The sequence below is a fragment of the Rattus norvegicus genome, chromosome 4 (assembly GCF_036323735.1).
Source record: "Rattus norvegicus strain BN/NHsdMcwi chromosome 4, GRCr8, whole genome shotgun sequence".
NCBI lineage: Eukaryota > Metazoa > Chordata > Mammalia > Rodentia > Muridae > Rattus > Rattus norvegicus.
The window spans coordinates 155,560,757-155,579,643 of record NC_086022.1 but is presented as its reverse complement, the minus strand read 5'-3'; the positions used below and the strand labels follow the sequence as shown (position 1 = coordinate 155,579,643).

General features: G+C 43.7%; 1 protein-coding gene across 7 annotated transcripts in view; it reads right to left on the bottom strand.

Annotated features, from left to right (window-relative positions):
- Cecr2 (CECR2, histone acetyl-lysine reader) overlaps positions 1–17,068 on the bottom strand; it is a 107,678-nt gene extending 90,610 nt beyond the window's left edge. For 6 of the 7 annotated variants that reach the window (XM_008763251.4, XM_008763252.4, XM_039108208.2 and 3 more), the window contains exon 1: positions 16,730–17,068. In XM_008763251.4, coding sequence (XP_008761473.1) covers positions 16,730–16,855 — 126 coding nt within the window. In that variant the 5' untranslated portion in view covers positions 16,856–17,068. The remainder of the gene's footprint in view (positions 1–16,729) is intronic. The other variant, NM_001191977.1, reaches the window with a different exon arrangement.
- Positions 17,069–18,887: the final 1,819 nt, after the last annotated feature.

The following is an 18,887-nucleotide window of genomic DNA, read 5'->3' as shown; positions in this document are numbered from 1 at the left end:
TTAAGATTTTCTAAGGTACAGATAGAATAACATCTGGTTCTGTCCTATCCAGCTCTGGCTCGTTATGATTTCTTAACCTGTATTAAATAAATAAGCGTCAATATCATCATAAAAGAGCCTTATATACACCAAATGAGATAATTCATATATTCACAACCCTGTCACATACTCAATGTCTAGTGACTAATAAAGAATATTGTGTGTGCATGTGCAAGTGTGTGTGTTTATGATTGGGGAATGTGTGTAGAGGTCAGAAGACAACTTTCTGGAACCCATTCAAACTTTTAAAAAGTTTACCAGACTACTATGTATATGCATGGTGTGTGTAGGTGAGGCCCCCACTCTCCTTCCCCTGTAGAAACTAAAACACTCAGGCCAGGGTTGCATAGCAAATGCTTTCTACACACTAAACCATCTCACTGGTTGTAAAATCTAGTTTTTAACTGCAATTCCTCCAGGTAACAATTCTTCTCAATGCCAAGTCTGTGCTCACAACCACCTACTATAAAACTATAATTAAAAGTCTCCCCTAAGAATCTTAGCATGGCCCATACTTCTCAGGCATCATCTCACCTAGCCTTGTTCTTTGCCCAGTCTATAGCAAAGTGAACTTTCTACTCTGCAAAGATTAATTTCTACTTCATAAACCAATATTGACACCGTATACAGACTACATCCTAGACCTGTTCCAAACCTATCCAATTGCTGTCCCTTGCTTAAACTTCAACTGCCACCATGTATGGCAATTTTTAAACAATGTTTTAATCTTATCCACTTCATATATTTAGGGATTTGGGGTTTGGTTGGAGTTTTGTTTTTGTCTTGTTTTGTTTTGAAACAGGGTCTCACTGAGGTTATATAACGACTTACCTCTAATGTAGGGATTGAAGGTATGCATCACCATACCCACCCTGTTATTTTTGAGACAAAGTCTGGTGTATCATTCCAGCCTGCTCTCAAACTCACTATACAACCAGTAGTGACTTTCAACTCCTGAGTCCCCCCAAATGCTAAGATTATCGCTGTGCATATGCAGTACTAGGGATGGATTGAACCTAGGGTTAGGGTTAGGGTTAGGGTTAGGGTTAGGTTCCTGTGTTTAAATAAGCAAGGATTCCACCACCTGAGGTATATTTAAGCAGCTGTTTGTTTCGTCCTGACAAGGTTTCACTATATAGCTTGGGCTAGCCTTGACTTTGCAATCTACCACATCAACATTCAGAATGCTGCCACAGCTGGTGTCTACTACCACATCCAGCGTACAGACTGAGTTTCTACTTTCTACGTGTTTCCTTACAATGAATGATGCACCATCTTCAGGATGAAATCTAAATTAAGCTTAATTTAAGATGAGTCTGGAATGCCTTGCATTCCCTATTCATGTGGGCTGGTAGCAAGCAAGCAAGCCTATGAATGTATTCCCAACTCTCCAGGACTCAATTTCTGTAGATTCCTCCCCCAAAACCCCTAACAAGGCTCGCTATTTCTTCCTCTGTACTTTATATATACTTACACTACACAAAAATCTGATTGCACTGTTTGTTTTGTTTTTTCAAGACAGAGTTTCTCTGTGTAGCCCTGGCTGTCCTAGAACTTAGGAGACTCACCTGCCTCTGCCTCTTTGGGTGCTGGGGTTAAAGATGTGCCCCACCACATTTTCTAAACATCTCTGTGTGATTTGTCTTCCCCACCAGACCCAGAAGCAGTAATATCAGTACCCAAGCTAGGATGAGGGCTAGCTAGGGCAGCAGAACACCTCGGGGACAGGGCACCTGCCTAGCTAACATGCTTGAGGCCCTTGGCTCCAGGTCAAACACTGGAGAGGAAGGGAGAGAGAACTGAAACTAGCATAAATCCCTTGGTTTAGTCCCAAGCTCAGGAAGGAAGGAAGGGAGAGAGGGAGAGAGGGAGGGAGGGAGAGAAGGAGGGAGGAAGGAAGGAAGGAAGGTAGGTAGGTGGATCAAGGGCAGGTTGGGGAAATGGCTCAGCAGTTAAGAACACTTCCTGCTTTTCCTGAGAACCTGAGTTTAATTCCTAACATCTACAGTGTTTGACTCACCACAACCACCTGTAACTCATACAAATAAATAAAAACAATAGTGTGACTAGAGGTCACACTAGAGGTCAGAGGTTAAGAGTACTTGTTCTTGCAGAGTTCCTGGATTCAATTCCCAGCATTCACCTGCAGCTCACAACCATCCCTAATTCCAATTCTAGACCTGAGGCCTTCTGACCTCAAAAGGCCTCCCACACATTGCATATACACCCATGCAGCAAAACACTCAAGACATGAAAAATAAATTTTATTCTAAATACATAAAATATTTAAGAAAAATACTAATACTAATAACCAGTTTGTTGAGAAGCATGTTGTTTCAAATCTCATTATAACTCTACAGAATAAGTAATGAAGAAGACTCAAAACTGTGCAATCTGTCTAGACCTGAACACGCTGTAGATTAGTGTTACTCCACTAAGCGGTGCTTTTTAGTACTGTTTCACTTAATGGACTATGCAGCTTGACATTTAAATCATTTTACCCATTTTACCTATTATGGTAATCACCTACTTCATTCAATACACTTAAAAACTACTTAGCTAAACCCCATCTGTATGGTTTGTATATTCTTGGCCCAAGGAATAGTACTATTTGGAGGTGTGGCCTTGTTAGAGTAGGGGTAACCTTGTTGGTGTAGTTGTGTCACTGTGGGTGTGGGCTTCAAAGCCCTACTACACCTAGCTGCCTAGAAGTCAGTCTTCCACTGGAAGCCTTCAGATGACGATGTAGAACTCTTGGCTCTTCCCACACATGTCTGCCTAGATGCTGCCATGCTCCTGCCTTGATAATGGACTGACCCTCTGAACCTGCAGCCAGCCCCAAATCTGTGTTGTCCTTTAGAATGCCTTGGTCATGGTATCTTCTCACAACAGTAAAGCCCTAAGACACCATCACATGAAGCACTACTCACATCTGCCAAATTATAGAATCAACCCGGATATCCAACAGAGGAATAAACTAGAAGACATGGTATGTAAGCAAATGTAAGCAACAGGATTTTTTTCATCCATAAACAAGCCAGCAATATAACTCAGTGAGTAAAGTCACTTGTCACCAAATCTGATGATCTGAGTCCAATCAATCCCCAAGACATATATTTTCATTCATTCTCATTCATCCACCCCCTCCAAATTAAGTTTGAACAAAGAAAGTACCCATGCTATGTGAGTAATGTAGCCATAATATTATTAACTGAAAAACCAGTGTTAAGGTAGGCCACCTTGCATGCATGCATACACACACACACATACATACACACATACATATGCACATGCCTGTAAATTCCAGCACTTAAGAATGGAGGCAGGAAAGTCAAATTTAAGGCTACATAGAAAGTTTGAAGTATGTTTGAACAGTCTTAAATTTAAAAAAGAATGCCAACAAAATGTTATATAAATTGCATTAGATCTGCTGGCAGCACTTGATATACTACTGTCTACAGATCTTATTAATTCTTCCCAGATACCTGGTAGAAGATGGCTGTGTTCAAGGCCAATCAAGACTACACAGTGAGGCTCTATCTCAAATCAAAAAATAAACAGTAGTCTCACAGATATTAAGCAGAGAGAAACTTTAAATGGTACTATTCTAAGCTTCAATACCTAAAGACTAAATCTAAAACTGCAGAAGTGGGGCTGGTGAGACAGCTCAACAGTAAAAGCCTTTCCTAGTAAACTGAAAACCCAAGTTGATTATCAAGTACAGAACAGAATCCTAATAAAAACTTTGCTTGAACTATCACATGAGTGCCATAGCATGTGCACACACTGCATGCATGCAATGCGCGCATGCACACACATTACATGCATGCACACACATTACATACACTTTCACATACATGCTAAAATAAAATAAATAAATAAAATTCTAGAAAAGTATAAATTTCTATACACAGATCATTTTACATCCACAAGAATTTAAATGCTGGGAAGCCAACAATCCTAGAACAGGGTAACTGTTCCCCAACATTAGAGGGGACACAGAAATATTGACAGGAAACATAGACCAACATTTCAAATGCTGGTTTTTCTTAAGGAAATAAGGTCTCATAACTGACCTCCTTTATTATGATGCAAGAATGTTAACCACTTGGGAACTGAAATTAATTCCAGTTTTTCTTGTTATAAACGCTCTCTAGAGGCTGAGAACCTCTAGAATTGAGAATTCATATCTCAAACACCAATGTCCCAAAATATGGTGGAAACAAGACAGGAAGACACCCAATGTCCACCTCTGACCCCCACCACACATTCATGTGCCTTCAACACCTATGCATTCACAAGCATATGCACATACTAGTCATTATGATGGTTATTGGGGAGCAAATTCTCCATCCTCCTAAAACTTCCTCCTGAATTCTTTTTCCTACCACCTTTCAGGAAAATATCATTTAGTCTCTGCCTCTCCTTGCCTTCCCTTCTCTCTTCCTCAAACCTTCCCTTCACATTCATTCAAATAACCTGCTTTAAGTCATGTCCAAGGAATAAACCCCAAGTCCAGGAACACTTCCCCCAGCATAGCTGCCTTCTTTGAACTTCTACTGTCATCATTTTCTCATTAAATTGCTTTGCAAATAATAAAGGTTTTACACTGTATTATCACTGCCCTCCCCAGAGAAACAATAGCAATTTGACCACAAATCTCAGCAACTTTAATAAAGGCAACAGCAAACAGAAAGGAAGTCATCTTTGTTCAAAATTCCACTTGCAGAGCAAGGAGTGGTGGCACATCTTCAATCTCAGCACTCAAGAGGCAGAAGCACACAGGGTCTAAATAGGTTTGAGACTAGCCTAGTCTACAGAGCAAGTTCCAGGACAGACAGGACTACACAGAGAAACCCTGTCTCAAAACCATCCCAGGCTATACATATAGCAAGTATGAGACAAAGTTGAGCTACATTCAATCCTGTCTAAACACCTAACAGTAATTAAAGATGAGACTGGCAAAATGGCTGGTAAGTATAGGTGCTTACCACCAAGCATAAGAACTTGAATCCGGGGTTGGGGATTTAGCTCAGTGGTAGAGCGCTTGCCTAGGAAGCCCAAGGCCCTGGGTTCGGTCCCCAGCTCCGGGGGAAAAAAAAAGAACTTGAATCCGATCTCTGGAATCCACACATTAGAAAAAGAACCCCTCCCACAATCTGATCTCTATTCACATGCACTGTGAGATATGTGCCTATCCCTAAATAAGTACATAAAGTACTTTTAAACAATTTTTAAGGATAGGTAACCTAGAGGAATGACTTGATGATTAAGAGAACCTACTGCTCTTGCAGAGAACTTGAATTCAGTTCCCAGCACCCAAAGTGCACATCTTACAACTGCCTGTACCACCAAGCTCCAGAGAAATCCAATGCCATCTTCTGGCACTCATAGCAGCACAAAGATAAGACACATAATACAAAATACAAAAGAAAATAAGCCTTTTTTTCTTTTTCCTGTTGAGATAGGGTCTTTTTTTTTTTTTTTTTTTTTTTTTTGGTTCTTTTTTTCGGAGCTGGGGACCGAACCCAGGGCCTTGCGCTTCCTAGGCAAGCGCTCTACCACTGAGCTAAATCCCCAACCCCGAGATAGGGTCTTTCTTTGTAGCCCTGGCTATCCTGGAACTCACTGTATAGACCAGGACAGCCTTCAACTCAAGGGAGCCACGTGCTTCGGCTTCCCAGGTGCTGGGATTAAGTGTGCCACCACACTCAATGGAAAATAAGTATTTTAAAAACAACAGAAGTATGTGGGGCCAGGAAGATAGCCTACTAGGTTCCCACACTGACCACCACGCCTGATGACCTGAGTTCTATCCCAAGGACACACATTGTGGACAGAGAGAACGGACTCTAGAAAACTGAACTCTGTCCTCTACACATATGATGTGGTATGTGATAGGACAAACAGAACTAAAAACAGTAATAATAAAAAGGAGTAATACACACTTTTAATCCCAGCATCCCAGAGGCAGAGTCAGGTTTATCTCTGAGTTCCAAGCCAGGTGGGTTCCAAGACATCCAAGGAAACAAAGTGAGACACTGTCTCAAAAAGAAAACAAAGTAACAATTTGGTTGCAAACACCTGTAATCCCAGCACTTGGGAAACAAAAGCAGGAAGATCTCTGTAAATTCAAGCCACTTTGGTCTACATAGCAAATTCAAGCCAGCCAGAACTACATAGTAAACCTGTTTCAAAAATATGGGGCTAGGGGTTGGGGATTTAGTTCAGTGGTAGAGCACTTGCCTAGCAAGCGCAAGGCCCTGGGTTCGGTCCCCAGCTCCGGAAAAAAAGAAAAAAAAAAAATGGGGCTAAAGATGGCTCAGTAGTTAAGAGCACTGGTGATTCTTCCCGAAGACCTGGGTTCAATTACCAACAACCACGTAATGGCTTGCAACTGTCTCTAACTCCAGTTCCAAAGGATCTGACACCATCATGCAGACACACATGCAGGCAAAACATCAATGCACAAACAAAAAATAAATCATTTAAAATTAAAAGGTAAAAATAATAAAAATAATTTTTCAAAGATAGAATCCCAGTAATTATACCAACAAGTCAGATTCTCTTTGCTCTACAAGACAAATTCTCTAAACAAGAACCTACAGGAAATAAGAACTGCTTACACCTAAAGAACCCAAGAATAACCTTTCAGGGAGAGAGAAGAGACACAAAAGAAATGGAGAAGAGAAAGGATTCCCCAAAGGAGCAGATCTGTTAATTTAACATACTCTCTGTCAGGCAAATAACCCATCCCAAGTGCCATTGTTGCAGAAACAATGATCATTCAGGGAAGGGGTGTTCATTAAAAGAACTGGCCCGGAGGAAAACAAAAACAACGGTTCCAATCAACAATTAACAGCCCTCTCAGTTCTAAGAACTTAACCACTCCTGGAAAGTACACTTCAGAAGTGATTTAAAATTAAAACTTTCATAAGTGAAATGGTTGGTATCACTGTGGCCAATCAATGCTCTATTTTCACACTGACTTTTAGATGTTGGGATAACACAACAATGTGCACGGTATAGATGTAGTACTTGATGTGACTACATGCTATGACCTACTACTTTCAAGTAAGTTACTCCAGAGAAAAAGTAGGCCCAACTTAGCCTGGAGCTAGTGCTACAGAATCAAATCTACCACTGCAGAGAGAGGCACCAAAGAACATGCTATCACTTATACCAGCCAAGTACCCTTCATAAAGGTCAGATGAGGTCAGAGACTTTAAACAAGAAAATGAATACTAGCTCTTGTATATTGTTATGTAATTACATTTGAAATCTGTGTGTGGCTAATGAAGTACAAGACACAGGACACAATAGCATTATTCTAAGGGATCATATGCCTTCAGAAGAATTCAAAGAACAGCGTAAAAAACAAACAAAGAAAAAAACCTTTTTAAGCTGCAAAAGTGACTGCCTTCACCGTTTGTTTATATGAATTCTGGGGTTTAGCACCATGATACAGGCCCAAAATTCTACCCCTCCTCCACACATGCCCAGAACAAGCCCTGGGACATCAGGAGTTGAATACAACAAAGGAATGAAAGAAAAAAAACAAGGGAAGGTGGCCAAGGCTCAGGCTCAGTTAAAAGAGAATGTTAAGAAGGCTCAGCAGGCTGAATTCGTGGCTCAGTGGCAGAGCCTGCCTAGCATGCCCATCTTCAGGTTCCAGTCCAATCAATGTATGGAGGCTAAGGGAAGGGAGAGGGAGGGCAGGGGAGGGAAGGGGCTACAAACCAATGATAAGGTGTCATACATAAGCCATACATAGGTGAACATATCCTTAAAATGTTTCATATCTTTCTGTATTTTGTTTTGTTTTTTGTTTTTCAAAACACACTTTCTCCATATAGCCTTTGCTGTCCTGAAATTCACTCTACACCAGGCTGGCCTCGAACTAACATAGATCCATCTGCCTCTGTGTTCTAAATCCTCGGACTAAAGGAATATACTATCACAGGCCTTCGTGTTTTGCAGCTTTCATCCAAGAAACTCAGAGCGCTCCATAGAACACCAAGACCGGTTTAGTCACCATCACAATGTCATCTTCTCTCCAAACCAAACAACCCATTTATCACCAGTAGAGTGGCACGTGCCTTTAATTCTAGCACTCAGGAGGCAGAGGCTCTATTGTTTAAGAAAACTTGGTCTAAGTGAGAGGCCCGTTCTACGAAAAAAGAAGAAAAAAGAAAGGGATGAGAGTCGCTATCTGTCTGGCATGTATAGTAAGAGGGAGCAACTTCAACTTCCTCCCAAATTCCCTTCAGAAGCTGGACTTGATACATGACTTTAATCCCAGCACTGGGGAGGTAGAAAGGCAGGCAGACTCAAGGCTAGTTTGTCCTAAGATTGTCAGGAGCTAAAGGCCAACCTGGACTACAGTTATAGATTGGCATCAACTACAGTGAGATTTTTTTTTTTCTTAAGTGGCCAGTTGGTGGTGGCACACGCCTTTAATCCTAGCACTTAGAAGGCAATTGCAGACAAATGTGAAGTTCTGGGACAGCCAGGGATACACAGACAAACCGTGTCTTAAAAAACAAAAAAGGGTGGAGGGAGAATAACATAACTCTAGACACTCATTCTCCAGAATCCCTAAAATCAAGCATATAACATTAGGTCAGTTTGAGAACAATAGATATAGTGAGGATGTCAACCTTCAAAAGTTCCTGTCAAAGAAGTTTATTTAGAGGCAAGTTTCCAACAGTGAAAAGAGAAAAAAAAAATCACATTTTTCACAGTGGAGTATAGACTGCAGCTTTTCTTTGGTACAAAACTTATAAAGTATGGATAGTAACTCTGAGTTTAACCCATGGTACTAGCCATACTTCGAAGCCAGAAATCAATCATCTAGCCTGAAATTCCCATGCTATAAGAAAGCAAAGTTACTAAGATCACACTTCATGCCAAGGGCAAATAAGAGTCATAATTCATTATCTAATGCTCTTTGAAAATGTGTTCCAGAACTGAAATGCAGTAGCAGAGCTGGGTGTGGCCAGTAGGAAGCAGCAGGTCCAGCTGTCCACATACTATATTTTGACTCTTCATTTGTGGTTTTCAACACTCTGTTGCCACAACTCTCACTCTGGATCCGTAATACCCAAGGAAACAGCCTTAAGACTTAGTTATCAAGGGCTATACTACCCAAGTTGGATTTTAGGCTTTCCTGTATTCCAGAAAACAAAGAAAGGCTTAAGTTATAAGGTAAGCCAAATACCAAACCAAAATGGAGTGTCCTTCATGGATGAGAGACCAACCCTTCTACAACTATAGGAGAAGGTCCCAACTCTTTGAAGCTCCCTGTGGTATAAAGAAAAAAATGGGAGTGGGGCAGGGAAGCTAGAACTTTACCACAGTTCCTTTACTAAAGGACATCCTCTGCTTCAAGACCCCAAAAAGCATCATGGATTTGCCTTTCTGCAACTGTCCTCCTCGTCCCTCTACAGAGGATTCTGACTCTTCAAAAGATAGAGGGGTTGGGGATTTGGCTCAATGGTAGAGCACTAGCAAGAGCAAGGCCCTGGGTTCGGTCCCCAGCTCTGAAAAAAAAAAAAAAAAAAAAGATAGAAAGCAGAAACTTTTAAAAAGGATTTTCTGTAGACCAACAGCATACAACTCTCATGGATGACAGCTACAAGTTGTAGGCCATCTCCAGATATAGTACATGGTTTAGGTTAAATACACTAATATCTTAAAAAACATTTTAAATCATTTTTAAAAGATTTATTTATTTATTATCTATAAGTACATTGTATCTGTCTTCAGACACACCAAAAGAGGGCATCAGATTTACAGATGGTTGTAAACCACCCCATGTGGTTGCTGGGAATTGAACTCAGGACCTCTGGAAGAACAGTCAGTCAGTGGTCCTAACCACTGAGCCATCTCTCCAGCCCCTTAAATCATTTCTTAAACTTGTTTGTTTTGTTTCTGTTGAGCCTGGAGGAAGCTTAGTAGTTAAAAGCACCCAGATTCAATTCCTAGCACTCACATGGTGCCTTAAGCCTTCTGTGACTCCAGCCTCAGAGGATCCTAAATCCTCTTCTGGCTTCTGAGGGCACCAGGTACAGACAGGTATGTGCACAGACAAAACATCAATATGCATAAAAATAAAAAGTAATTCTTTAAAAAGTGTTTTTGAGATAGGGTCTTTCATAGTCCTGGCTGGTTTAAATCTTACTATATAGCCTAGGTTGTCCCTGAACTCAAATGAGATCCACCAGCCTCTACTCCAGAGAGTCAGGACTAAAGGTGTGTACTACCCCGCCCACCACTAAATACCAGTTCCACTCAAATGCTATTTCAATCCCTCTCTTAAAGTGAAGAAACTGTCCTTTAGCATGACCCTCTGTAAGCCTCTCTGGGCTTCATTTCTTAGACCCTGTGACATACTGTATCACTGGTCCACTAAGAATAGGGCAGGTGCTATTAATTTATTTTGTGTTAGCTGGGCACAGTGGAACCTTTAAGAACAGCACTTGAGAGTCCAGCCTATTCTGTCTCAGAAAAAAAATAACAGTAATTGTGTGTGTGTGTGTGTGTGTGTGTGTGTGTGTGTGTGTGTGTGTGTGGGTGTGTGTGGGTGTGTGTGTGTGTGTGCTCCTGTGTCTGCCATGGAAACCTGCAGAGGTCAGAGGCAAACTTGAAGGGGTTGGTTCAAGGAATAAAAATCCAAGTCTTCAAGCAAGGCAGCAAACCCTTTATCCACTAAGGCATCTCACCCAAGAGAGCAAGTATTGTGTTACAGCTGCAGCTGTACTTCCATGAGCTAGTGCCCTGTCTAGCACACAGATGCTCTATAAACATCTGTCAACAGAAATTATTACATTAACTTGACTCTCTGCACTTATTTCAGAAAATTTTAAAATGTCAGACAAGGGGGACTCACACTTCAACAATGCTGGGGACAAACTCAGCATTCCAGAGCTAAGTCAAGAGAATTAAAGCAAGTTCTAAGGCAGCCTGAATTACAGAGTAAAAACAACCCTGTATCAAAAATTTAAAAAGGTAAGCAGTAGTCACATGCCTTTAATCCCATTACACTCAGGAAGCAGAGGCAAATGGAGCTATAGGAGTTCAAGGCCAGTCTGGTCTAGGACAGCCAGGGCTTATACAGAGAAACTGTCTCAAAAAAAACCCAAAAAACAAAATAAAACATAGGTGAGGGTATGGCTGGCTCAGTGAGTAGTTTTTGCCATCAAAGCTTAAAAACCTGAGTTGTGATTCCCTAGAGCACACATAAAGCCACCAAATAATATGAAATTTCTAATATGAGAAGTTACATCCCAGTTTGTCCTGACCTCCATATATCAAATACACACTTAATGAAAAAATAAAGATCTTTTAAACCAAGAACCCCTAGACATGCACTGTAGACTTTCCACCTTCAATACAGATAATGAAAACTTCCACAAGCAGTGAGAGACAACGGCAGCACAGACTCTGGAATAAAAGCCCTGGCTGGACCAAGGTAGGAATTCTGTGCAATCAATCAGCCTCCCCAAACTTTCAATTCCCTACCCATCTGTAAAATGAGGGTAACATCTACCTAGTAGTTATGGACAGCTAAAGATGAGACAGTATTTTTAAGAAAGTGCAATACTGTATATCTCACTACATTACTGTGTCCTGTGATCTCTGTGACTTCAAGGCTAGCCTGGTCTACAAAGCAAGTTCGAGGACAGCCAGAGCTGTTACTGAAACACCCTGTCTTGAAAAACCAAAAAGAGAGAATTTGATTGAAATCTAATACCCACCCTGACAGCCCTTGTTCCTATATACAATCTATCACCCATCCCCTAAACACAGCTGATACAACTAATCTATATTTAAATTTCAGCAACTTTTATTACTTATATTAATTCATGGCTCATCCCCTTAATGAAAGAGCTAGAAACAGAACTACAAAGAGGAGATAGAATACAAAGCTCTCTATATACTGGCCCCACATCGTCCTGTTCTACATCATCCTGCTGAGCAAGGACTTGGGCAACACACAACCACAAGCAGGAAGAAGACACAAGGCAGGGAAGATGAAACCTAGAAAAGCAAGAATCTCGGGAAAGAAGCTGAGCAATGGTGGCATACACCTTTAATCCCAGCACTCAGGAGGCAGAGGCATTTGGATCTCTTAGTTCAAGGCTAGCCTGGTCTTCAGAGTGTTCAGGACAGCCTTGGGTACAGTGAGAAATGCTGGAGGGGATGGAGAGGATCTTGGGAAAGAAAGAACACCACTTCAGTCCTCTCTCATCTCTCATCTCTAACAGTGGTTCTCAGCCCTCCTAATGCTTCAACCCTTTAACAGAGGTCTTCATACTGTGGTGGCTCCCAACCATAAAATTATTTTTGTTCCTACTTCATAACCAAAATTTTGCTGTTATGAATAATAATGTAAATATCTGTATTTTCTGATATTAGGCAACCTCTTTGAAAGGACTGTTCAACAGCTGCTCCCCCGAGCTTGAGAACTTCTGATTAAGGTTATAAAAAATTGTTGTCTTCCATTGCCTTACTTCAAGTATTAAAGCAATACTTGACCTTTAAAGAGGTCAATTATTTTCATTTCAAATCAGGATAAAACTTAACAAACCTAATCCACTACAATATTAAGTACAAAATATTTTTGGTTTTAACTAAATCATATATAACTATTATCAGCTAATGTGGCCAAAGGGGTCCCAAGTATGAGCTGCTTTAGTGATTAGATGGTTCATCCCTATAAATCAAACTAGGTACGCTTATGTAGGATAGAAAGCCTGCTTACGGGGTTGGAGATTTAGCTCAGTGGTAGAGCGCTTGCCTAGCAAGCACAAGGCCCTGGGTTCGGTCCCCAGCTCCGAAAAAAAAAAAAAAGAAAAAAAGAAAAAGAAAGCCTGCTTACTTATTCACAAACCCTAGCTGCAAAGGGGGGGGGGGGGGGGCAGAGAGAGACAGAGAGAGAACCCAACCAAGAAGCTAGGGTTGTAGCTCAATGCCTAGCATGTGTGTAATGTCCCATGACATTTAAAAAAAACCAAACAGTTTTTGATAACCATTAATGATAACCAACTACTAAAGGCAGTGTCTTTAATCTATGTCCAACTACACCTTAGCCTTTCAGAAAATTAAAAGCAACACCAATCTATGTATGGCAAACATGTCAAGAATATAGGAACTTCTAAATATGTTAACAGAAGATTTTTACTCAAGTGTCAGAATACAATTTTAAGTTACCAGCTGCCCAATGACTGAGTTATTTTAATTATTTTATCTGTACTTTGCTAAAAATTAAGCTTTATATATAATATTCAGGTGCTCTTTTTAAAACCAGGGAGGAAAATTAATGGCATCCTAGCAAGTATTCAACCCTGAGCTACAACCCTATCAAAAACTAAGAATCTGGAACCACCATAAACATTATTACTGTACCCTCAGGTTTTTATTGATTGTTTTAGAACCTTTATTTAAGGGCAGCAACACAGGAGCTTATCTTAAAATGAAAAGCAAAAGAGCAGGGCATGGTGTCACACACTTTGATCCCAGCACTTGGGAGATAGACAGAAGGATCTCTGTGAGTTGGAGGCCAGCCTGGTCTACAGAGTAAGTTCCAGGCCAGCCAGAGCTACCTAATAAGACCCTATCTGGTAGAAGTAGTCTCAAGGAAAAGAAAGACTGGTCAGTGATATAGCGTCTGCTTATATGAACACCAAGTTCATCCCCAGTGCCACATACACCAAAGTCAAGCAAGTTTGACTTCCTAAAGAAATGATCAGTTTACGGTTAATTAACAGAGCACAAAAGTATTTTTACACACAAAAATAAAAACATCACCACTTTAGGGACCTGTAAGTGGGAGGTCTTGACCTCTTACAGAACAGTAACAAAATCCTAGAGCCTTTCACCTGCTTAGGATTCCTGCTTTGTCAATGTTCTATAAATCCAAAGATTTCAGCCTGGGAGAGCAGAGTAAATTGAGATACTTTTCCACAACCGAAAACTGTCTTCCTCAACAAATGATGCCCAGCTTTGACTATTTTGTAATCTATAGTCCTCATTTCTAGCTTTTCAAGTGGAACCAGGGCTACGTGGTCTTTCCATGTGCCTACCAGGTACATACAGCTTGGTACTGGTATATTTTACTTTAAGACAAGGTCTAACACTGTTCTGTAAGACCTAACCCATAAACTAGTTGATGTTTTTCAAATCACATAAGGGGGAAAAAAAACAAATTTACTGATGGCATCTTTGGGGAATTCTACATTGTTGATGGGTCAAAGTCAAATTTCTTAGAGAATTAGAATTCTAGATATTTTTCATCTTTCAGTAACTACTCAAAACACTAAATAAAATATAGGAAATTCAGGAGGAGAAAATCATTATCATTTGTTACACATTTATTGATCATCTCCATAGCAGAAGGGAGAAAGGGTTGTTAGTATTTAAGGTATGCACATGTTGGAATCAGGATATTAATGTGTTGAATGTTTTTCCAAGTAACAAGCACACTTTAAGTGACAAAGTGCATCTTTCTAGAAACACTTAGGAGAGATGGCTCCCTGTGAAGGAAACTGGTGCTAAGCCTGACCACCCAAGTTTGATTCCTGGGGCTCTCACCACGGAAGGAGAGAACAAATTCCCTCAAATTGTCCTGAGCCTCCACAAGCACTCCCTGACGCATGCACGCCCACACAGCATAATTTTTTCTTAACCACTAGAATTAAAAGACACCATGTCAAGTAGACCTGATTATTCACCCTGTAAAGGACAATAACAGCTTACTTTTAGTAGAGGAATTAGGCCAACAAACACTGAGAACCTGAAGTTTACTACTTAAGGATAGAAATTAGAGGTTAACTTTAAATATGTTGAGTATAATTAAGACAAAATGAGTTTCCTCTACTTTTTATCAACAAAATGGGAATATAAGAACTTGGAAAAGTGACATTTTTTCCAACAATAGCGTTTTCAAATACACTCAATTTGTAATCCACACATCAACTTACTTCCTCTTAAAAGAAAATGGATTGGGACAAGTTTATCAGCACCCAAGATGGCAACTGTCACAAGAAACACCACACACACACACACACACACACACACACACACACACACACACACACACGGCAGCCACCATTTTGAACAGCAGGATTTAATTAAACTACTCGAGATTTCAAACTAACTAAAAGGAAACACAGGACATCAGAATCATTAATCATCTCTTCCCCTTTACGATTCCTGAAATCGTTAATCTTTGTAGTCCGACTTCATTACAAAATTTCATCACAGAAGTGTTCGTTACATTCATATTCAAACTTTGTAAATAAACGATTTGAGGTTGCGTTAAATTGCCAAGTTACATTTTCCTAAACCCTGGAGATGCCCAGGACCTGGAAAATCTTACCAACCTTTTCACATTGTTTTAAAATACCTCCAAAAGTCAACGAACAGCCCCAATCTCAGCCCACATTCCTCTTCATTCTCCTGTCCCAACCCTTGTGATCGTTTTAGTTTTCCAATTTCGTTAACTTTGCAACAAGAGTTAAGTTCCCACGCTTCATTCATAGTAGAAGCAAGTGATATTTCTGCAAACACAACGGACTTAAAAATAAAGGTGAGTAAAGACCTCAGGAGTCAACAAATTAAAATCAAGATTCGTGGGGGTGGAGAGGCAACCACAATGGCCAGAATCCCCAAATAAATTATTTTAATTTTGATTATTTCAGTTGTAAAGGCATCCACAAAACTGAAAACTGTAACTGACCAACAACAGTTCCGTGTACCTTTGTCCCAAGGAAAAAAGGTGGTTAAGTCACTCCACAGACTACCATAAAAGAAAGCAACTCAGCCTGCCAACCAATCATATATTTCACAACTCCTTCCAAATATAAAAGCAGGGATGCTGCTTTGGACCATCTTATACATTCCGTTTCCCACACTCCCGCCACCGTCCTTGTCATTAGGACCCTCCGATTTTAGTCAAGTTATCACAAAGCCTCGGGTCTTGAAAAAGCACCTTCGGCCTGGCCAGAAAGCCATTTCTTTCCTCCTCGCTCGCCCGGGGGAATAATGGTGGCGAAATGAACTGGAAGAGAGAGCTCCCCGAATACGAAAGGCTGCACGTTCCTCAGAAGAGGAGCTGTTTTTAAAAGGGGAGAACCCCAAAACTTTCTCTCCACAGCCTCGGCGTCCCGAGCGACGGTGAGCGACAGTGAGCGACGGGCGGTCCCACAAGGAGAACGCCCCAAGCTCAGGCCCCATCTGCGCCCGCCCGAAGTTGACTCGAAGCGCCCGAGAGTTACGGGCCTCCGCAAGTCGGCCAAGTGCGACCCGGGCGAGCGTCTCCCGAGCAACGCCGCCCCTGCCCAAGGCCGCTCCCGCCCGGCCGCTGTGGCCCCCGGCGCGTGAGCCCGCATCCCGTCCCGGTCCCCGCCTGAGCAGCTGCTCGCCGCCTCCGAGCTCCGGAGGGGAGCGCGCGCGCACTCTCGCCCTCAGGCCGGCCGAGAAGTCCCGGGAGAGCCCTCGGGTCCCGCGCCGACAAAAGCAGGCTCGACCCCCGCCTGCGAGAACGCGCGGGGCGGCGGGGAGCCCGTGCCGGCCGTCAGCCTCGTGCCCGCCGCCGAGCCCCTCGCCGCCGCACTCCGCGCCAAGTCCGCGGCCCGCGACTCCCCGTAGAGAAGCGCGGAGAAAGGGCGCAGCGCCGGCTACTCACCTCGATCTCGAAGTCCGGCAGGCGGAACGCCGTGCGAAAGAGCGAGCAGAAGTGCGCGATGGCCGGGACTTCCCACCAGGAGCGGAGCTCGCCCAGCCCGGCCGCGCCGCCTTCCTCCGGGCACATCTCCCCGCCGCGCTCGCTCGCCCGCCCTCTCGCTCGCTCGCTCGCTCGCTCGGACTCCGGCCGCGGGCAGCGCCTCTCAGCGCGCGGCGGCTCCCGCCGCTCGGCGTGAGCTCAAGCTGAGGCGCGCCGGGCGGGGGGCGGCGGGCCGAGTCGCTGAAGCGGCCGCTGCTCGGGCAGCCGGCGGGGGCTGCGCGCTCGCCCCGTCCCGCCGCGGCCGTGCGGCCGCCCCCAATCCCATACAATATAATCCACTCAGCGCTGAGGAAAACAGATGGGGCTGGGGGTGGGGAGGGGGCCCGGCAGAAGCCTGGGGGAGGGGCCGCCCACGAGGAGGGGGCGGGGCCGGCGCGCACCACAACAACAACCCCGCCCCCACCCCTGCGCGGACAGCTGCACTGAGGAAGGGGGAGGGGGAGCGGGCCGGCCGCGCCCCGGGAGGGGCTGCGCGTGACGCGGAGGGGCCCGCGCGCAGCCCGCGGGCGGGTGGGAGCGGCGCTCTGAGGTGCAGGTGTTTGGGGCCGGGGAGTTGGGCGACTTTGGTGACGGAAGACAATAAGGGTCTCTCCCACCCCCACGTGGCCTCAGTGGTCGAGTCCTTTTAAAGGGCCCGCGGGGTGGTGCTCTCGCTGGGGACTAGCTCCGGGAGTGCGCACGTGTGGGATTTCAGTTATTACTGCCGTGGAGGGCGGTGCAGGAGAGCGAGTGGGCCGTCCACGCTGGGAACCGGAGGCCCGGGGAAACGACGCGCTTTCCACCTGTTCTTTAGCGCTTGTTTTGGTTTTGGTTTGGTTTGGTTTGGTTTTTTTTTTTTAATTCCATCTGAGAACCGTACTTCAGGGAGCGCTAAAGTGCCTCGCCCCTCCAAGGGATGGAGGTGGTGGGGCTGGTTAGGCTGGAACCAAGTAGGATGGAGGGGAGAGTGTGGCGGGAAGGGTGGAGTACGGGGGGAGGCACCAATCAGCAGCCTAGCGGGAAGAGCAATTTCCCCCACCCCAGGGAACGGACACGTGCAGCAGCCCTAGAGGGGACTGGCTTTGAGCCCTGTGACTGCCCTCGCCCGAGCACGGCTGCGGGGCGCGAGTGCTCACAATGTGGCTAGGAGGCTGGGGGGATGGGGCAAGAGCCTGGAGACTCTGGGACGTGTGTCCGGGTGGGGGTGGAGACCTGCCCAGGCTAAGGGAATATGCTCTGAGAGGAGGGTGCTGAGGCTTTAGCAATGTTAACTGCCATCTAGGACGTTGGAATTCTGCTAAACCGGAAGGGGGGAATCACCTCCAAAGCAGCCTAGAAGTTTGGAAGAACTACTCTGTAGTGTCGTCTATTTGTATCGGTCATTGCGCTTGAACAGTTCTACCCAAGTCTCAGAGTCCTGGCTGGCTCTTTAGTCCACTTTGCCAGAAACGCTGCCTCTGACGTGCACTCAAATTTGGCTATTTAGATAGGCACAACCCTGGAAAGAATAATAGCCAGGGAGTTTGTGAGATAGATGAGTTCCTCCTCCCTCACCTATTCTGATCACTTTAACAACTGACCTCTTGAGGCTTTGTAAGGCAGCACTTAAGAACACTAAAATTCTTAGGCTACATCCACGTGTGCCTTTTGTGAGCCAACTAATCTTAAGATACTCCATCTTCCCTCACAGTGCCCCGTAGGTAGAAGGCTAGCAACCCCTAAACGCTATCTATCCCTGATTTTTAGTTTTTTTTTTTTAACGTTTTCAAAATTCAGCTATTCTGTAGATACCTCATAAATAGGTGGAATTCGACAGATCTCCTAATCTCCTGGAATGTTCTATGGAACCTTTTTGTGACCAGGTTTCACTCTGTAGCCCAAGCTAGCCTCAAACTCAAGGAACTATGTCTGATCGCGAGCTTCCGTGTTTGGCTTTCCCTGAACTGCTGTGCTCTTCATGTATCACGTCTTTTTTTCTTTGAAAGGGGTTTCATAAAGCCCAGACTAGCGAACATTCTATACGCCTTGAACCAATTCTTCCTGTGCTTCCGGGGTGCTGGTATTACAGCCTCGAGTCTCT